At 44.9% G+C, this 19,317-nt stretch overlaps 1 protein-coding gene across 1 annotated transcript in view; it reads left to right on the plus strand.

The window, feature by feature from the left end:
• The window catches only part of Ppef2 (protein phosphatase with EF-hand domain 2), a 28,154-nt gene extending 16,648 nt beyond the window's left edge, over positions 1–11,506 (plus strand). The window contains exons 11-16 of the mRNA XM_038313350.1: positions 1,164–1,349; positions 3,502–3,644; positions 7,771–7,877; positions 8,742–8,905; positions 9,995–10,082; positions 11,274–11,506. Coding sequence (XP_038169278.1) covers positions 1,164–1,349; positions 3,502–3,644; positions 7,771–7,877; positions 8,742–8,905; positions 9,995–10,082; positions 11,274–11,506 — 921 coding nt within the window. The remainder of the gene's footprint in view (positions 1–1,163; positions 1,350–3,501; positions 3,645–7,770; positions 7,878–8,741; positions 8,906–9,994; positions 10,083–11,273) is intronic.
• The last annotated feature ends 7,811 nt before the right edge of the window (positions 11,507–19,317 follow it).

The raw sequence follows: 19,317 nt of genomic DNA on the forward strand, positions 1-19,317 counted from the left end.
AGGAACATTGTCCTGCTTCCCATTGACCAAATCTGTCCTTCTGTCACTAAGTGTGCAGCAATAAAAGACATGCGGCCTTGCTCTTCATTCCCTTTGAAGGGGAGGAGATTTGTACGTTCTGAAGCTGGTGCTTTGCCACGTTATTCCATATGTAATATTATTCTTCTAAAGACTTCGGTGATGTTAGTCTAACTCTCTCTCTACCCCCAACATACACAGAGAGGTATAAGTAACTGTCATGATGGCATGGGATCTGTGAACAGAGTTGAAGTTTTCTTCTTTGTGGTTTTTGCATATGCCCTCGCTTTAGAAGAATTTGGGACTGTTTCAATGTCAGGGACTTTAAATGTTTTGAGTCTAAACAGTAATTGGCTAAAAGACCCAAAATGTATCTAATTTACTAAATCGTGATTTTAGGGCAGTCGCTGGAACTTGAAAGGACACTCTGCTCTCTGAGAGCATGAGGACTTGGAGAACTACTAACATGATTAAAGGTTTACAAAAGTAGCCCTACAAGGAAAGGCTGGAAAAAGCCAAGAGGAATCTAAGGAGTTTACATTGAATTACAGTCTTCCTGTGCTATATTCAACAAAAACAAAACGAAACAAAACAAACCAAGCAAACAAAAACAAACGAACAAGCAAGAAATCTCAACCACTTGGAAGCTGAGGTAAGAGGGTCATGGTGAGTTCAAGGACAGCCATGGCTGCTTAGCAAGACTCTGTCTCAAAACAAACAAGCAAGCAAATAAACAACCCAAGCAAACAAGAAAACGATGAGGCAAATCTTTTTAAATGCAGCCTTAGCATCCAAAATATAAACATGGGGCTGGAGGGATGGTTCAGTGGTTTAGAGTAAGAGCACCATGGGTCACTCATCCAGAGGACCCTGGGTTTGATTCCCAGCATCCGTAGGCTATCTCAAAACCACCTGTAACTCCAGTCCCAGGGAACCCAACACCCTCTCTGGCCTCCTTGGCCAAATAAAACTCCAAAATAAATGTGTCCAATATCAATTGCATAGAAATAGATTCATTTCCATCTTATTTTTCCCTTCTTTTCTTCCCTCCTCTGCTTCCTCCACCCCCCCCCTCCCCGCATTGTCCACCTTCCTTCTGTTTTTCCTGTGAATGACTGAGTGGTTGTGTACCTTGGTCTTCCTAGGTGGTGGATATTCTGTGGAGTGATCCCATGGCTCAGGAGGGCTGCAAGGCCAACACTATCCGAGGAGGAGGCTGTTACTTCGGGCCTGATGTGACAGGAAAGTTGCTGGAGAAATACAAGCTGCAGTTCCTGATTCGCTCACACGAGTGCAAACCTGAAGGCTATGAATTCTGCCACAACCGCAAGGTGGGCTGAGCCTCTACAGAGGTCAATCTTTGTGTCAGAGAAGTGGTCCAAAGAGCTCCCCACAGGAGCTGACAGCCAACTCTGCCTACGGTTTGTTACCTACTTGCCCAAGACAGCTAGGTACTGGGTGTGTGGGGGTGTGTGTGCGTGTGCGTGCATATGTGCAGTGGAAACATGAAGTTAGCATTGCATTGGGTATCTTCTTCAGTGCTCTCTATCGTATTTGTTGAGGCAGGCCACTCACTGATTCTGGAACTTACCAGTTCATCTAGACTGGCTGGCCAGTAAACAACAGGGGTCTGCCTATCTCTACCTCCCCTGTACTGAGAGTACAGACGGGTACCACTAACCCAGCTTTTTGTGTGGATGCCGGAGGGTCACACTCAGGTCCCCATGTTCCACGCGGCAAGTACTCTCCAAACAGAGCTATCATCTCCGCTTTACAATCTTACCTTGGACTTTTATGACTTGTTTTGTTTTATTTTGTTTTTGAGACAGGGTCATTCTACATAGCCCTGTCTATCCCGGAACTCACTATGTAGACCAGGCAGGCTTCGAACTCACACAGATTTGCCTGCCTCTGCTTCCTGAGTCTTCCTGGGATTAAAAGCATCACCATACCCAGCTTTTAACATTTTAGATTTGATTGTAGCTACTGCTTCCCAAAGCCTGAAAGCAAGGGACAGATAAGAGCCTTTCTGATTGATGGACACAGGAGGCCAGTTTCCCCAGAGACCTCTTTACCTCTGAGTCACGTGCTTTGCGATCAGTTCCCTCAAACATCCCTTCAAGGCACTGGATTTGGCACTGTCCAGGCAGATATTCGGGATCTTGTGTATTTGTGTATTTAGCTACCCCAAATGCAATAATGTAGGAGTCTGTGTTCCCAGAGTCCTCTCTGTGGGAGAACAATGGATTCACAGTTAACTAATAAAAGAAACATCTGGCTATGTGGTTATTATATTTCCTTGTTGCAAGGCTCCAAGAACCTTTCTTTCTAATGCTCACTGTAAATCTTAAGGGAGAGACGGTGCGCTCAGCATCCCCCAAGATAAAACGTACATGTCAACAGGGGAAAGTCTCACAGGGTATCTCTGAGGTACGACTGTCTTAGCTAGGGTTCTGCTGCTGCGAAGAGACACTGACCACGGCGACTCTTATAAAGGAAAGCATTTGAGGTGGCTTGCTTACAGTTCAGAGGTTTAGTCCATTATCAACATAGCATAACAAGGCAGCATGCAGGCAGACATGGTGCTGGAGAAGGAGCATGGTGGTATGCAGGCAACAGGAAGGTGACTGTCTCACTAGGTGTGGCTTGAGCACATATGAGACCTCTAAGTCCGCCTCCAGGGACAAACTTCCTACAATGAGAAGACTACACCTCCTAATAGTACCACTTCCTTTGGGGGCCATTCTCTTTCAAACCACCACAGGTACAAAACCCATAGAAACCCTACTCTGGGAACTGGAGAGATGGTCAACTCAGAATGCTTATTGCTCTTGCAGGGGACCTGAGGTCTGTTACTATCATCCACTCAGGACTCACAACCACCTGAGACTCCAGTTCTGAGAAATCTGTCACTGGCTTCTGGTCTCTGTGGGCACTGCGCGCGCGCACACACACACACACACACACACACAGAGAGAGAGAGAGAGATAGGGAGAGAGAGAGAGAGAGAGAGAGAGAGAGAGAGAGAGAGAGAGAGAGCACATAAACTCATGCAGGGCCATACACACTCAAAATTATAAAAAAGGAATTAAGGAAACCCTGCATTGGGGCAGCTCATTAACCTGAGAACTAATTTGCCTTCTACACATGACTGCCTTGATTATTAAGTCCCAGCCTGCTTCCAAGCTGAGCCAAATAAGGTATATTACCCCTTTGTTTAAAGCTGGGATAGAAAAGTGAAATTATGTTATGGATTCCAATCAGTTTGAGTGTCTACAGTTTAAGTCACAATTCTCTAACAGCATGACAGAGAGAGGAGGAGGAAGAGGAGGGAAGGGCAGAAAGGAAATAGGAGGGAAGGAGAGAGGGAGGTAGGTCTGTAGATGAGTGTGAGAAGCAGCCCCGGCTTGGGTTGGCCAATGGGGTTGAGGATGAAGGTTCTTCAGTGTGCATACATGCCATGACTCTTCTGTTTTGATTCAGGTGTTGACTGTCTTTTCTGCCTCCAATTACTATGAAGTTGGCAGTAACAGAGGTGCCTATGTCAAACTGGGACCAGCCCTGACTCCACATATCGTGCAGTATCAAGCTAACAAGATGACACACAGGCTAACCATGAGGCAAAGGCAAGATTTTCAATGAGTGGTTATCAGAAAGAATTTTTCCGAGCAGTGGTGTGCACGCCTTTAATCCCAGCACTTGGGAGGCAGAGGCAGGTGGATCTCTGTGAGTTCGAGGCCAGCCTGGGCTACAGAGTAAGTTTCAGGACAGCCAGGGCTATTCCACAGGGAAACCCTGTCTTGGGGGGGGGGGAGAACTAAAGAAAGGAAGGGAAAAAAAGAAATTTTAGTGTTTTGAAACATTAGATGTCATTATGTTTATTCAAATTCTCCAGAATTTAGCTACATTCCTATTAAAGTCTAGAATAGACATTGTACCAGAGGCCCTGTCTTGTTCTCTTTGTTGTTTTTTATTTCATTGCTCAGTTTCTTTTTCTTTTTGAGACAGGGTCTCACTGTGTAGCCTTTACTGGCCAGGAACTTGCTATGTGTACCAGCATGGCCTTGAACTCATGGAGATTCACTGGCCTCTGTCTTTAGAGCACTGGGATTAAAGGTTTTTGCTTAGCACTTGTTTCTTCTCTCTCTCTTTCTCTCTCTCTCTCTCTCTCTCTCTCTCTTCTTTCTTTTTCCTTCATTTCTTTCTTCCTTCCTTTCTTTTTATTTCTTTTTTCCTTTTTTTGAGACAGGGTCTCATGTAGCCCAGGCTGGCCTCAACCTCACACGTAGACAAGGATGACCTTCACTTTCCGTTCCTTCTGCCTCCACCTCCCAAGAGTTGAGAATTCAGGCAGGCCCTATCACACCTGCCTAATTCTGTTTTCTGATATTATAATAAAATGTCTGATACACAGTATTTACAAAGAAGATGAACTTCTTTAGCTTATAGCTTTGGAGGCTGGACGAGTAAGATTGGGCAGCCTCTCAGTCCGTCCTTTACTGAGGACCTAAGTGCAGGTGGCATCTCATCAGGGGTAAGGACTCAGGGAAAGATCACAACTTGAGGCGGGAAGCAGACAAGGTGAAGGGGGCTTAGGTTTCATCTATTTTAATAGTTTTCTCACAGAACTCAGTCAAAAGTCCCACAAGAACTGCCTAAATCTCTTGCGTGTATGCATGTGTGTGTATGCATGTGTGTGTGTGTGTGTGTGTGTGTCTGTGTCTGTGTGTGTATCTGTGTGTTGACCTAAGGACCTTGTTCTCAGCCCCACCCTACAAAAGTTCCATCACCACACTGCGGTTCAAGTCCCCAGCACATGAACCTTTGGAGAATGTGTCCTAGCAAACTAGAGTGGCTTGCTTCTCCACACCCTCTCCTCTTCAGCCTCCCATCACTGATACAGGCGTCTCTGGATAAGATCCAGGAGGTCAGACCTCCTGATGTCAGGCCACTAAGTCCTGTCAATGCTATTCTATTTCCTGCTACTCAGTTACGGTTTGTGTTACCCCAAGGGGTAACACACTCATGGGACTTGGCAAATAGATTCGAGAGCACAGGTTTGCTAACTGTGAGTCTTTTCAGGAAGGAAGCTCGGGCTAGGATCTGAATGGCATCTGTTGAGATGATTTGGAATTCTGACTCTAGTGGAGAATTTAATGTATGTAGAGAGTTATAAGAATTTCCATATATTATCTCACACTGAGTTTGTGACATGTTTTCATTTGATCCATTTCATGTTGCTAGATGAATTTACTAAGAAACAGAGCTTAGCTCAGCCAGCCTGTAGTGAGGCTGGCACTCTGCACCCTGGCACTCAGATTGTAGCGTTCCTGGGTTTAATGACTATTCATTATTGCCTCCCATGGAGAAGAGGGCTTGGGGCAAACGAGAGCTTGCTGAGAGGTCCAACTTTAGTCTGCTGAACAGTCTTGTTTAATTATTCAGTCAAACTAAATTAAAAGTCAAAATGGACAAAGTTAGCATAAATCAAGTGGGTAGAGATTTAAAATATTAAAGATTTAACATTGACTTTGAGTCCAACCTTTTTCAGAAAGAAATGTGACATAAAATGTAAATTTCCCACATAGAATAAACCCTCTCGTGAATCCAGATCATCCTTGGAGCTTTATTAAAAAACAAAACAAAAAAAACCCAGTCACCTGAGCGTCCCACAGGGCTGGCTACTCAGCCACTCCCCAGGAATGGACCCAGCACCGGAAGACTGCAATCTTCTAGGATTTAGCTGTTGTCACTATAGAGTCAACGTGGGGGACTCTGTGACAGTGAGCTTTAATAAGAAGAGCAAATAGAATTCCTCTCATGGTAAACACTGAGTGCGTTGTTATTAAGTTACTAATTGCTTATTACAACTTACTTATTATTAAGTTACTAATTAATTATTATTAAATCACTTAGCCTAACTTCCCCAGAAGTCATTGTCAACAGCATCAGCCACTTAAAACACAATGGTTAAGTTAGAACTCAATAAGGGGACTGTCCCAAGGCCTCAAGGCTGTCAGCTCGCGCTCGCCTTTCTCAGAAGAGCCTGGTTCAGAGTTCGCTTCCTGTTCAAATTCATGTCCTATGGGACAGCATAGCCAGCCTGTGTTTCAGCTGGCAAGGCCATGGCATTGTGTCATTACGGTGCTACCCACTTCAGAGGGTGTGGAGGATGTCTAAGCAGGCAAGCTGGCCAGACGGTTGGCGGGTAAAGGCATCTACAACCAAGCCAGACAACCTGAGTTCCGTGCCTGGGATTCACGTGATAAAAGGAGACCCAACTCTTGAAAGTTATTCTCTGATCAACACACGCATGCTGTGGCAGTTACACACACACACGCACATGCACGCACACACACACACACGCACGCACACACACACTACATGCAGAGTTCCAGGTGATACAGAGAACCTCATCCAGACTGAAGGCTGTCTAGGCATTGCTGCCCCAAGTCCCTGCCTAACTGTCAATGCCTACTGTTTGCAAGGGCATCATTCAAATGACTGCACTAACCTGTTCTTTTTAGGGTCTATAGATCTGTTAACTTCTGGTGTAATAACAAATTCTAGACAGATCTTGTGGGCTCATATACCCAGGCAATTTGGACCAAGTTTCAGATAGCTCACACAAAAGGTTATTGGAACCTGCATATGGGTTGCTAGGTAAATAGCTTAAATTGTAATGAACATTTTTCTAACAACAACAAAAAAAAAACCCCTATTTCCTTTTCTTTTTTTTTTCTTTGCAAGAATGCCTCATGTTTTCCAGACTAGCTTTGAACTTGCTATGTAGCCAAGACTAACCTTGAACTCCTAAACCTTCTGTCTGCCTCCAGAGTGCCGGGATTGTAGGCATGTATCACTATACCTGGTCAATAGTTTTATCAAACATAACAAAAATGCTTTAAAAAATAGTTATCACTTGAAAAGAAAGGTTAGCTGATCATAATTTATAGAATGGTTGGCTCTTTGATATCACAAATTAAGTACATTTGTTTTCTATCTCTTGTCCCTACAGCTATAAATATTTATCGAGTATCTATTTTGGGCCAAGTGCTATGCCCATAATTATTTGGTTGACCCAATAAAAATGAGAAAATTGGGTTAGGGCCATAATTTGTTACTACCATACATGCTTAGCATGGGCAAAGCTTGATTTCAATACTCTTTTTTTTCATCAAAAATAATTTTAAAAAACTTGAATTAGTGATTTTTGTGTTTTTTATGTAAATATCATTTTCATTTTCTGCTTAATAATAGGAAAACATGATGATTTAGGATGATGCGAGGCTTTCTACGAAATGCTCACTATGAATTTTCTTATTTAAAGTCCACTTTCACCCTGTGAGGCCGATGGCCTTTTATACCTTTTTATGGATGGAGGCATAGTCTGTTTAGAATACTTGACAGCAGGGGCAATCTGGTTTTTTGGTTTTGGTTTTGGTTTTGGTTTTTCGAGACAGGGTTTCTCTGTAGTTTTGGAGCTAGCTCTTGTACACTAGGCCTCGAACTCACAGATCACAGAGATCTGCCTGCCTCTGCCTCCCAAGTGCTGGAATTAAAGGCGTGTGTCACCACCACCCGGCTAGTAGAGGCACTCTTTCTCCAGAGGGAGACTTAAGAAATGGAACACTTCCCTCCAAAGTTGAGCTCTTGGGAGTCCTAGGTACTGAGAAAGAGAGGAGGCTCCTGCAGCAATCCAGGGCTTATCTTAGACTCAGCTTTTCACACCCCCTTCTCTCCGTGTTCCAGGATCAGCAGGGTGGAGGAGTCAGCCCTGAGAGCCCTGCGGCAGAACTTATTTGCTCATTCCTCAGACCTGCTTCTCGAATTTCAGAAGCATGACGTGGATGGGAGCGGTAAGGACAAGAAACACACCTAGGGAGTCTCAGCAGGCTGGAGTGTGACCGTGGCTAAGGAGAAGGGAAAAGGCCCAAGGGAAAAGGGGAAGGGGACCGGATGTTTGTCCAGGAGGGACAGAGGACTGCCTCTGGGTAGAGGGGGAGACAGACGTTGCCACAGGCAAAAGGCAATTTATGAAGGGGGAAAGAGGAAAGCTCTCATTAGGATGACTGTTTGGTTTTAAATTGGGCATGTTAATTAGGTGAGCCAAAAGGAGGCTTTGCTGTTGCACTTCAACACTTTGATAGCTGGACCTTGATAGTCAGTCTCAGGAGGAGGAAGTAGCCAAATAAGGGAATAGACCTTGGTGGTATCCACGGTTTAGCAAGGAAGAGGGAATGGGAAAAAACAAGCCGGCCAAAGCCATGTTTGCCAAGCTTGGACCTGTTAGAGAGCCCTTCAATACACACACATACATACACACATATTTTCACGTACATATACAAATACTTATATGTACATACATATACACAAACATTTTATGATATTATTTACAATAATCTTCATGGACCCAAATTTAATAAACAAAAGAATGCATCATTAAATTTTAATTATAGGCAGACGCAGAATTTTATATCATATTTAACACACACTTAAGCTTTGTTGCCTATCTGAAATTCAAATCGGCACCTTGCATAACATCTGGCAAGCCTTGTTTCCAGTCAGCTCTACCAAGAGAAGGGACAGTACCGCCCATTCTTCCTGTTACCCACCTATAGTTCAAGAATGTCAGGATAAAAAACGTATACATGGCATGCACGTCCTGCCGGACAAAACTGAGTTTCTAGGCAGCAGCTCAACAGGCCCGGCGGTTCCCGCAGGCACGGTCACCCTGAGTGACTGGGCAGTTGCCGTGGAGTCTGTGCTGCACCTGGGCCTGCCATGGCGGATGCTCCGGCCACAGCTGGTGAACAGTTCCGCGGATAATGTGCTGGAATACAAATCCTGGTTGGAGAGCTTGGCCAAAGAACAGCTGAGCCGAGAGGTAAGGGGGTGACAGGGGTAACAGGGAGCACACCATAGCCTCAGAACCCCCTCAATTCTGAAACAGCGGTTTAGGGCCCCAAAGGCAGGCTGGGGAAAACAGAAGCAATTAATTGTTATGTTCCCATGTATCAAACTGTGTGTTCTGGGGGTTTACATAGCTGCCTCAATTAATCCCCTCCCCCAGAGGTAGGTTTTACCCTGTGCTATTAGAATGCACTGCCCATAGAGCTTAAGACGTTAGCCTGGGGTTAGAGAATTCCCCAGCAGTGACTCACGCATGGGCTAAGGGTGTACTTTGTGGGAAAGCATGTGATTAGCATGTCCAAAGCCCTGGATCAACCTCCAGAACAAAACAGACTCAAGTCTACTGACTTTAAATCTCATTTTGTTTTCCTAACACTGTCTGTGACTCTTCCTTTATACTAAAATACTAGTAAATAAATAGTTACTGACAATGCCATTAAGTGAGACTTTCTGTTATGTGCTTTTTAAAGAACATCCTTGCTGCAACATAATTCACACGTTCTGTAAATTCACCCACCTGAAAGAACACAGTTCAATAATGTGCAGCATATGCTCATCCCTTGTTATCTGGCATGAGGAGGGTGCTGGGGGCTGTGGATGCTCAAATCCCTGTGTGAAAAGCATGGTTGTGCACATCCTCCAGCAGGCTTTAATCTCTAGGTTACTTATAATATCTAATGCAATGCAAATGGTATGTAAAAACCTGCGACTCTGGATTGTAGAGGGAATAATGACAGGAAAAGTCTGTACATGTTCAGCACTGACACGATTTTCATCCATGGTTAAACCATGGACCCTGAACCTCTGGATGTAAAGGATGGCTATTCTCAAATATAGGCAACCATCCGCCACCGTCAATTTTAGAATTTTTTTTTTTTTTTTTTTTACCATGAATGACATTCCTACTTCACTCCAGAGAGGTGGAATAATAATAAAATAGCTTTGGTTTTGTTTTTTTTTTTTTTTTGAGAATGGATAATTGTCAGGGTTCATTGTGTGCCCTAATTATATGTTAGGACAAAAAAAGATAAGGTGGTTTTATTTATTTTTTTCTTTCTTACAGAACATCCAGTCGAGTCTTCTGGAAAAACTCTATCGAAACCGATCCAACTTGGAGACGATTTTTAGGGTCATCGACAGTGATCATTCAGGTAAAGTGACCCATTGTCCTGCCATTGCTGCTGCTGAGCTGTCCCCAGCCGCGCTGGAAAAACACTTTCTACACCAGATGGTCTTGGTGAGATTTGTTGGTATCTGTTTGAGATGGACTCTTCCCGTGTTCTCTAGGCTGCCTGTAAACTCCCGGGCTCACGTCATCCCCCTGCCTCATGTCATCCCCCTGCCTCACCCTCTTTAGCTGTCCCAGATCACAGCTCTCACCTCCACTCCTGGCTTCATCCGGTGACCTTGGAATGTTTGTTTTAAAAAAAAAAATCAATTGCAGGCCAGTGAGATGACTCAGTGGGTAAAGAGGGACTTGCCTGAGAATTCCCAGAACCCACAGCGGAAGGCGGGGAGAGAAATGACTCCTGAAAGTTGCCCTCTGACCTCCACATGCAGACTGTGGCTCGCATGGACAAGAGCACGCATAAGCATGTGTATGGTTGTGAGCAGAGACACTACACTAATAACCACAATGAGAAAAGCGTAGCTGATGTGAGCTGAGGATGAAGCGTGGTGGTAGAGCCCTGGTCAGCCATCCGAGAGGCCGTGGCCTGGGTTCAACTTCTACAACTACTGAAAACCAAACCGAAAATAAATTCCAACGAATTGCCCATGGGTCCAAGGGCTCTTGTTATGTTATGAGCTGTTTTGAGGTGAGGTGTCAGAACACTGTCCAGGCTGGAGTCTAAGTCGTGGGCTCAAGCAAACCTCACACCTCTACATCCCATGAGGAAAGGTCAAGTGTACCTGGCTTACACACGTCTTGTAAACAGTATGAATAAGCGTAAGACTAGGATGAGTTAGCGTAAGACACCCACGGCTGTCATTTGGAGCAGGATGATGTATTTTGAGGGGTTTTTGTGCATTGTGTGGTGTTAAGCAGCAGCTCTGCTTTTGTCCACTAGGCGCCCATAGTACACTACTCTCACGTTTGCTACAACTGTAAAATGTCTCCAACATTGCTGGATGCCCGCGCCCCCAGAGAGCATAGCTGCTCCCTGCTGAAAGCTACTCATGATCCGCACTTTTCTGTGGTGCCCTTGGGAGTTTATACTTCACCCTCGGCCTTGGGGTCTGCGTCTGCCTACTAGTTGGGGAATCGCTTTCCCGGAGCAAGTCAGACAATAGATACTAGCACCATAACTCTATGGGCTCACTGGCTTCTCCCCTCTTGTAAGGATTCATCTCCCTGGATGAGTTCAGACAGACGTGGAAGCTCTTCAGCTCCCACATGAACATTGACATCACAGATGACAACATCTGTGACCTCGCCAGAAGCATCGACTTCAACAAGGATGGCCGCATCGATATCAATGAGTTCCTGGAGGCCTTCCGCCTCGTGGAGCAGTCCTGTTCCGAGGGCCATGCCTCTGCTTGCTTACAGTCCACAGACACTGCAGAGAGAGACTGAAGCCGTCCAGGTCCATGCTGAGGCTAGCCTGGCCTTTATCACCTACAGTGCCTAGAGGCAATGACAGCTTATGACTCCACATAGACTTGGGGGACTTGATGCTGAGAATTTGCCACCACCATGCATTGGAATCAAGAATCACCTATTTGTGGGTTGGTGGACTATGCATGGTTTGTGTGTGTATATGTATGTGCATGTGCATGTGTGTGTATGTGTGTGTGTTTGTGAATAGATAGTGGTCCCGACCTCATCTCAGAATCTTACAAAGTAGAACTTGGGTGTAGGTATGTATAATTCTAAAATATACTCTAGTTATCACTGATAATTTAACACCCTCATTGTTTTCATTTCATACCTTTTATTTATTGTTTTAAAATGTTAAGTTGGTGAGAGAAAGGTTTTTTAATTGTATTTACTCCTATGACTCAAACACATTTTTCATTATGTACTTTTTCTTCATATAGAGTTTTTCTGATTTTATGTTCTCATTTTAAAATAAATTACATTTAGTTGTAATGCTTTCCCATGCTGCTATATAATTTTCTGTTATTATTAATGGTTGTATAATTTTCTTTCAAATTAATGTACCATAGTCCCTTTGGTTCCCATCTAGTAAGCAGATATGTTGCTTAGATTTTTTGTTGTTGTTTTGTTTTGTTTTTATAAATAACACCATGGCTAATTTGTTGAATGATACATTTTCATAGAATTCAGATCTCAGGAATGGGATTGCTTTGGCATAAATGCTGCATTAGTGTAGGTTCTTCAGGGAAAGAGAACCAATAAACTGTAGAAATGATTTACTCAAAAGATTTGGCAAGGGGCTGGTGAGATGGCTCAGTTGGTAAAGTGTATGGCAAACATGGTGCCCTGAGTTTAACTCACCAACTAGCCTAGCCAGGCTGGCCAGCCTAGCCAATCAGGGACCTCTGGGCTCAGTGAGAGAGCTTGTCTCAAAAAAGATGGAGGGCCATAGATGAGACACCACACATAACCTCTGGTGTGCACAAGTGTGCACGCATGCACACACACACACATTCACACACACACACACACACTCACACACACTCACACACACACACACTCACACACACACACTCATACACACACTAACTTGAGCTAGGACTGCCTTTGAGCTCACTCTATGGCTGAAGATGGCCTTGAACTCCCCAGTCCTCTGGTCTCTACCTCCCAAATGCTGAAATACTCTAATCAACTAGTCAGGCACCCCATGATCCATTCAAGTCGACCCTTGGCATCACCCATCAGAGCTGAGAATGTTTTCTGGCTTGATACATATTCCAGATACATATTTCAAGACCAAGCACAAGGATTTTACCATAGACTCACAGCTTTGAGTGGGGTCATTTCACATTTTTTCTGCTAGAGATGAATGAATAGTGTTCCCTTTGTATTTTACTGTATATGTCATTGGCTAATGTCCGACTGTCTCTTCTCCCACATTTTATTTTCTTTGTGAATGAAGGAGAACTTCAGAGAACTTGCCGAGTATGTGGCTTAATAAAACAAACATAAGTTGGGGCCCCCACCCAAGAGGCTTTCTAGTTTTACCTGCAGCATCTAGCTCTACCCACGTTATATAGGAGAAAACTACCTCCTCCCCCACTATTGAACGATACACAGCCGTTAGAGTGGTCCGCTATTAGCTGTGGTTATGGTTGGGTTATGGCACTGGGATTAAGGTGGGTGGGACTTTCACTTTTTATATAACTGGCACACTTGTAAAAGATTGGGGTGAAATTTTGGAAACAAATGTAATTACCAAAGACATATAGACTGTGGGGACACTGTGACAAAGGACCAGGGTTCTTCAGCAAATAAAGCAAACACAAGGAGAGGACCATAAAGAGAGGGAGGAGAAAACCTTGGATTTTAAAATGTTTCTGAGGAGCATGGTGATATAATATACTGTTAACTCCAGCACTGCGGAGAGAGAGAGGCAGGTAGACCTCCCCGAGCTCGAGATCAGCTGGTCTACATAGTGAGACCTTGTCTCAAATTGTTATAGCAACCACATACAGAATTTAATTCAATCCCCAAAGGATGGCTGTTCCCTCCTTAGATAGCCAGAAATGTGTGAGTAATAGAATACTTGATGATGTGAAGGCATTATTCACTTTTCAGACATGGTGAAGATTTAGAGGTCATTTTTAAGTCACTATGCATACACATTGAAATATGTGCTGGGATATGTTTCAAAATAGAGGTTGGGGGAGGTGGGGGTGAGAACAAAGCCAGGCTGACCCTGCTGGATCACCAGGGAAGGAATACGAGGGATCTTTGTGTTTAAATTTTTCTATAATGAGCACTTTTTAAAACTTACTCTTCAGGCTCAGGCATGGCGGTGCATGTGTGCAATCCCAGGGCTTGGAAGGAGGAGGCAGGAGGTAAGGAGCTTGAGGCCAGAACGGGTTCCACAATTAGTTTTAGGGAAATCTGCACTACACAGTGAGACCATGCCTTAAAAAAATAAAACATGAATGTTAGACTTCAGGGTAGGGTGAGAAAAGAATATAGCAGTTCTTCTGAATCTATCAGGGTGCAAGCGTCCTCAGGGCACAGACGCAACCAGGGGAGACTCAACTCGGTCACTAAACCTGTGCTTGGACAGCGTTGAACAGTCTTTTTGGTTGTGAGTTTGGATGAGTTTCAGTAGAAGAATCGCCTAGTCTCATTAGGCGTGAGTTCCCTCCTCATGAGCATGTATCATGCAATATTTCCCAGGGAAGCCACCTGTTAAAGTAAATTAATCTGCAAACAAGGTGCAGGGAAGGATCCCTAAACAGAACTGGCTAGGCCCCAGGAGTGACCTTAACCTTTAACTTTGCAAATACAAGCAAAACAACTTTGTTCTAGTTTGCATCTGTCTAGACTAAAGAAAACAGAACTTTAGCTTAGCTGCTCAGAAACATCCGATGAAGTAAGCATGTTAAATAGACATGTTTTAGGGGAAAGACTAAATAATGCGATTTTATTGCTGAATATTTATTTTTGTGTGGGGGGGTGTCATGCCATAGGACACAGGTGGAGGTCAGAGGACAGCTGTCAAGAGTTCTCTCCTTCGGCCATGTGGAACCCTGGAATTGAACTCAGGTCCTCAGACTTGACAACAGGTTGCCTTACCCATTGAGCTAATTCACTGGCCATGTAACCCAAACATTTCCTACAGAAACCCATCCTTTATGCTTGGGGAACGAAGTCCCCAAACCCTCTTAGTTTGGAACTGCTCAATTCATGAGTCCGTGTGTTCTGTAAAAATAAAAGTCTTTAAAATTTTGTATCCTGCCTCAGTTTACCTTTTTGACAGACCAAAAAAAAAAAAAAAAAAGCACAGTCAAAAGTATCTGGAAGCCCAAGGAGAGCTACCCAGTGCCTGTGGTTGTCTGTGCTCTAATTAGCTTGGAAGGACTTCAGTGCAGGGTGCTGGGTGAGACTCTATAAATTCGAAGATGAACAGGACAAGCCCTCAGGGTGACACACACCTTGCCACTGGGAGGCAAGGGGATCAAGTCAGGCACAGGGCGCACACACACACACACACACACACACACACACACACACACACGCTTAATTCATGCCACTATTAAGCGGCTTTCAGTGGCTGGATGTGCTCTCTGTATGTTCTGGAGCAGCAGGCTTAGCCAGCTGTGCATCTTTGGACCTATCTGGTCACAGCTGACCTTGCAAGCTATTGCTGAGTCAACAGTCAGTTCATTTCGGATGTCTCCAGTGGAATTTCCCTGTGTGTTTCTGTGCCTTCTATGGGCTGTATCCTTTCTAATTACTCAAGGCTTCGGATTTTGTAGAGCTCCTAGCTTCAGCTGTAATGAGGTAGGCCAGCCAGGACTCCTGAGTCACACTCCAGGCAAGGTCTTTTGGAATTCCCACCCTTGAGCTATGTTGAGCTCTTGAACCTGGGAGCCTTGGGGGCAGTAGGGAGCCTGGCCATTCTACTGCACCCTGCCCAGAGCCCTGCAGTGTCAGCTTCCTGTTTGATCACCCTCTCTGCTCCGGAGTGTTCTAAACTAGAAATACATTGAGTTGAACTGTGTAAGAGAATAGTTTCTAGAGAGACAAATACTGATAACAGAGTCCAGGTTCACCAAGTCTCTCTACCAGATACACAACTGTAAGGAGCTATGGAGAAAAAGGTTTCTCATCTTATCCAAGAGCCGCTCTTCTTCAAGGTGCACCCTCAAACGCAAGACACCTGGGTGAGAAGATTTTACCCGGATGGTAGCTCACATAATCCTTTCCCACCTGTGCAACCTTGAAGAAAATGCCTGACCATTCCCTCGGCAGGAGCCTGGAATCTGTGGGAGTAGCCCCTTCCTTGGGTCCTGGGAGGCTTAGTTAGGCATGATGTAATTGGGTCCGCTAGGCCGTGGTTGGGTTAGTCATGCTCAGAAGTCCCCTAACCTGGAGCTTACTGACTATTCCCATGTCTATGACACACGCTGGGGGACTTGTTTTCAGGTTTAGGGATCAGAACTTCCGTTTGGGAAATGAAAGGTTCTCAAGATGGGATAATGAGATTGTTCAAAAAATGTGAATGCATTTAATACCACGGAAATGTACGCTTGACAGTGGTAGACTTTATGTTACATATATCTTATGGGCCTAAAAACTTTGCAACACATTCAGTGGTTTTTTTCTAGCAAGCTTCTAGGTGAAGTTGTTGGTGCTGGCTCTAAGGTCAGACTCTGGGTGGCAAGCCCTGCCGGTAACGAACCTCCACTACCAAATCCAGTTTGAGCTTTAGAGTGTATGCAAGGTCCATGCAGTTGGTCCCTGGGAGCAACTCCATAGCAACAGTCTATAGCACTGCACCACATCCAGCTCAAATGCCCATCTCACACTCACCTGCATTCAGCACCTTGCTGCTGGGTGCCAGCAGCGTTTTGCATCAGAGCAGGGTTTCTTTAATTAGACAAATGGAATGCTATCTGGAGGACTCTTTCGCACTCCCCTGTGCAAAATTCAGTTGTTCTTATCTTGGGTCTTAGGTTAACCTAATCTTCCTGCCAATGCTTCCCTGCTGCTGTCTATGATTCCAGCTAATGATAGGCCCTCCTGTACCTCAGATAGGGTCTCACTATATAACCTTGGCTGTCCTGGAATTCTGTATGTTGACAATACTGACCTCAAGCTGATAGAGATTTACTTGCTTCTTTCTCCAGACTACTGGGCATAAGGGTGTGTGTCTGACTTGCGTGTGCCATCTTTAATGACGTCTTTAATTGGAAACTGTTGAGGTGCTGTGTTGGAACTCTAGCCTCCTTTGTTTGGGTTGTCACTGCTACCTACCAGCAAATGCTAGCAGCTGGGAGGTCCCAGCCCTACTGTGTGTGAGCTGCACAGTTGGTCAACACCAACCAAAAACAAACCAATGGATTTACAAGATGCGGGAATCTTGCTGGACTAAGCACTCCAGCACCAATGAAAAGGGAGGAGAGACATTACCAGTTCCAAGGTAGGGCAGCACCTGACAGGCTTTGGCCCCCGGGGTCTGTTTTGCATTCCTCCTTTATAATCTAAAACCACAAGATGGGGTGGGCAAGCAAGAGAGATTTTACAGACAGGTGCTTGGCAATCAGCAGGTTGTTAAGGGCAACAGATCGTTGTTTCAGCTCTTTCTCTGGGTCATTCTGCTCCAGGTAGCCAGTGGAGTCACGCGTGTGCAGTGCAAGCAGTGCTTTGAGTAAGTCACTAAAGAAGTCCATGAATCAGCATCTAATATTTGGTCTTTTTACTTTATTCTACTTCATTAAAGCATCGCACCGCAGTCTGTGGTGTTTACTTGAACCAAGGGGATTAGAGTTCCCAGATGACAACACGCAGGGCCTTTGCTGATGGATTTTTGGATAGTTTCCCATCTTTAGGCTGTTTCCTCTGGGTACTCTCCAGAACTCTGGCAGTAATTTATCCATTTCCTGAGTCTTGGGAACAAGTGCAAGTTCACTGGGCCATCCACAGCTCTACCTAAGAAGGAGTGGTCCTCTTTTATGGGGGAAGGGTTAGGATGATAGGAAACAGCTGTTGAATTGCCCGTTAGCACTGGACAGAAGAGTGACAGACTTGGCTCTCAAGGCTGCCTGTCGGGTAGATGAGGGCAAGAATCTGTCGTGTGGGAGGACAGTCATCACAGTGTTCAGTTTAGCAAGACAAAGGGGTAGGCGTACATCATGGGGTTACAAGGTCAGCACAGGTTGAAAAACATGGTTTGCGGGATGCATTAGGTTTAGGAAAACAGAAACTCCTTCCTGTAAGATATGGAGACTTGATAATAATGTGTGATAATTCAGTGGCTCGCGTTTTGGTTCCACAGAAGCCATGATGTCAGTTTCCCCGTTCTGGGAAGCAGTTATACTGCCAGACAAAACCACCTACCGCTGGCCCATCTTGTCCCAGGAGGGTGCCTGAGCAGGAGGGAAGAGGATGGGGCGCACACCCCAGAGTGAGCGTCCCTCAGGACAGAAGTTCTCCATGCTAGAATTATTTGGGGGAAGCGCATGTTTTTAAAAGATACAAAGTGCCCCAGTCCCATCCAGATCAATTGAATTGAAATGTCTGTGAGACACAATTATTGGTAAAATGAAGTTAATGCAGTCACCTTACAGTTCCAGCGCATAGGTTTCTTCTGTTGTTTTAATTTAACAGGAACAAAATTATGGTTGGTGACCTAGAGGCTATAACTACCACCATGACAAAGCATCCTGAGACCCGAAGACTTCTTTAATTACAGAACGGAAACACTTATTTTGAGCTAAAAAGTCATTATAACACCAGAATTCTGCAGTGAGTTTGTTTCAAAAGCAAGACTAATTTGCTCTATGTAAGAACACTCATCAAGGGCCAGCGACTGTTTTTGTAATGCTGGGGCTGCTGACTTGTACCCAGGAGACCTGGAGGAAAGAGACGGATGTGTCTCTGGGAGACAGATGGGACAAGTAAGACTGGCAGGGCACATGGAATTTTGAAATAGAAGGATTTCGTTTGTTTGCATTTTCGAGATGTGGTTTTCTCTGTAGCCCTGACTGTCCTGGAACTCACTCTGTAGACTTAAGTCATATCTAATGAGCTTTAGGAAAACTACCTGCTAGTTTTTGTAAGAAGCACCCAGCAGCCTGCCACTGGTCTAAATCCACTAAAACAAAACAAAACCTACAGAGAGCCAGTGGGCATGGTACTGCAAGCCTGTAATCCCAGCACTCCAGAGGATCGGCCTGGTCTACATAGCAAGTTTCAGGCCAGCCCAAGTTATGTAGTGAAACCCAGTCTCGACAAACAAAGAAACCTGGACAAATGGTTAACTAAAATGTCTATTAACGTATCAAAGCAGATGCTGGCCAGCTCTCCTGGTCACTCAGTACCTGTGGCTCTTCCCAGGCTTCTCTCCTCACCCCCTACCCTGAACCTCTCCCCCCCACTTCCCACCAGGGGCTGAGTTTTGCTTCCCTTCCCCCCAGTCTCTGATCCCTACATAACTCAGCCATTTTGACCTGGTTCTCTCAGTTCCCAGCCACTTTCTTGGCTTCTTGGTCCATTTGCCACACCCCCTCTCTTCCTCTCTCTCTCTCTCTCTCTCTCTCTCTCTCTCTCTCTCTCTCTCTCTCTCTCTCTCTCTCTCTCTCTCTCTCTTTCTCCCCTTTCCCCCTCCTCACATGGCTGGATTCAGTCTGGATCCTTCCAGAAGCCTCTGGCTATTCTTTCCCTCACATCCACAACAAAACCTTCCCCTCAACCATACTTAGGAGAGGGAATGTCCTCATTTTCATTCACAATCAGAG

This window comes from Arvicola amphibius, chromosome 1 (assembly GCF_903992535.2).
Source record: "Arvicola amphibius chromosome 1, mArvAmp1.2, whole genome shotgun sequence".
Lineage (NCBI taxonomy): Eukaryota > Metazoa > Chordata > Mammalia > Rodentia > Cricetidae > Arvicola > Arvicola amphibius.